The sequence below is a fragment of the Rhyacophila brunnea genome, unplaced genomic scaffold, assembly GCF_057557595.1.
Source record: "Rhyacophila brunnea isolate RB1 unplaced genomic scaffold, BYU_Rbru_1.0 scaffold_20, whole genome shotgun sequence".
Lineage (NCBI taxonomy): Eukaryota > Metazoa > Arthropoda > Insecta > Trichoptera > Rhyacophilidae > Rhyacophila > Rhyacophila brunnea.
Window position 1 is genome coordinate 14,930,635 of NW_028232860.1, and position 2,029 is coordinate 14,932,663.

At 35.5% G+C, this 2,029-nt stretch overlaps 1 protein-coding gene across 1 annotated transcript; it reads left to right on the plus strand.

The window, feature by feature from the left end:
- The first annotated feature begins 512 nt into the window (after nucleotides 1-512).
- On the plus strand, nucleotides 513-1,557 carry LOC147071268 (uncharacterized). The gene is made up of 2 exons (XM_085948596.1): nucleotides 513-593; nucleotides 1,185-1,557. Exons 1-2 carry the CDS (start codon nucleotides 519-521, stop codon nucleotides 1,530-1,532), a joined length of 423 nt encoding a protein of 140 aa, XP_085804722.1. The 5' UTR covers nucleotides 513-518; the 3' UTR covers nucleotides 1,533-1,557.
- The last annotated feature ends 472 nt before the right edge of the window (nucleotides 1,558-2,029 follow it).

A 2,029-nucleotide genomic window follows, 5' to 3' on the forward strand; every position in this document is an offset into this window, starting at 1 on the left:
TCATGGCGGTGGAAGCGCGGCTTATTGAGTCGTGGTCGGGTCTCAGGTTCAAATCCTGGGTCTGACAAGTACACATTGAATTTCAATTTGTGTATGAGTCAGAGTATGGACCTAATATGTTGAGCAAGTGGCTGACATCCATTTCTCGTAAAAACAAAATCTGTCAATACAAACCTCCACTCCGTGGAGGTCCATATTATGATCGGACATGGTCGAAAGAAGAAGAAAAGAAATGATCATAAAATCAAAAATCGCTCGAGTTAGGTTCCTTCAGAGACAATCAATAAATCGTCAATCATCAATCAAAATTAATGGTACAGTTTGGTTATGAGGAATACAGCGGAAAACACATTTTGAAAATACCCGATATACTGGATTACACCAATTATACCAATATCAATATTAACCGTATGAAGGAATGGGTACTTAGGGGAGAGATAATAAAAAACAAGTTTGAGTATTATGTTGTATTTTAACAATTTACATTTTGTTTTACAGAATCGAGCTCAATATCCAGCATGGTGGACGATTTGGAAAACATGTCTCCTGATGAGAGTTACTCCAACTCGTTAAACAACGAAGATTGTATTGAGGTAAAACATTTTAACTAAATTGTTACATTGGTTTAATTTATCTATTGCTTATCATACTTTCTTGCCATGTGACAGATGCCAAAAACATTTTCTATAATTCGCCTGGCTCTGCATGTCCGATAATTATATATTCTTTTACTGTGATTTAATTGCCTTTGTGAATACGGCTTTATGAAATCGTTACGTAATGCAAAGGCTTCATCGCCAATATAAACAAATGGCAGTGCATCAGAATTAGCAGTAGGTTTTTTTGGTGCAGGTATTTTTAATCTGCCTTCGTCTAAACGTTTGAAAAAATCAGATTTTCTCAGTACGCCTCCATCAGAAATACGTCCATTTGTTCCAACATCAACATAAATAAATTCATAATTAGCATTTGCAATCGCCATCAAAACAATGCTGTGGAAATGTTTGTAATTATAAAAGTGGGAGCCGGCGCCTGCAGGTGGCACGATTGCAATGTGTTTCCCATCAACTGCGCCCAGGCAATTTGGAAATTTCCATTTACTATTAAATTCTTCTGCAATCGTCTCCATTTCTTCGTGCGTATCAGGGAACTGCAACAAAAAATAATCAACATTTTATTTACAGATAGAATATTCGCCTTCAACATCCACGTTGTCGACTACTCCAAGGTCGAATCTCAATAGAGCACCAGAACCCCCATCGTTCAAACGAAAAAAATCGAATGATAGCGCCAACAAAGTGTTAGAATTAATCACCGACAAACTAAGCAAGACTGAAGATGAATTTGATGTTTTTGGCAAAATGATGGCCATGAAACTACGATCGATGTCACAGGGACAAAGATTGCTGGCCGAGAAGCTGATGCATGAAGTTGCCTTTATGGGACAAAGTGACAAAATAACGCCAGCAACTACTGTTCATACTCAACCAGTTTATCGTATATTAAGCAAAAATGTACAAAAGCCGGTATAATAAATTAATGTTTTTTGTATGAATAAATATCTTGTAAAAATATTTGTTTTTTTGTTTGTTTTTATGCCTATAAACCTTAGCTTAAGCGATACAACAAATGGTAAGTATTTGAGCTATGTTAGCAAACCTATATTATTATGTGGCCTCATTTAGAAATCAAATTCCATGCTTGCTTTTCGAAGAATATGACTAGTATTACAATACACTCAACAGGAATAATTAAGCAGCTTGCTTACAGCCTATATGGAGAGTCCTGGCTAGGTACAGCATTCTAATGGTCTATTGAATATTTAGCATGTCAACGATGGCCTTATTTGTGACTATATATATACCTATTTCAAATGCATCTTGTCTGCCATTCTTATGATGTTGCCGTCTATGATTTATATAGGTAAAACAATCCACTAAACGTTCACTTTATAAGACCAACCAATGTCTACTTGTTAATGATATATTTGTAAATTTGCCCAACTTTATTAGATGACGTATAATATAAT

Coding starts and splice junctions, on each gene's coding strand:
- LOC147071268 (XM_085948596.1), top strand. CDS start 519: ATGGTGGACGATTTGGAAAACATGTCTCCTGATGAGAGTTACTCCAAC. Junction 594..1,184: donor ACAACGAAGATTGTATTGAG/GTAAAACATTTT, acceptor TTTTATTTACAG/ATAGAATATTCGCCTTCAAC.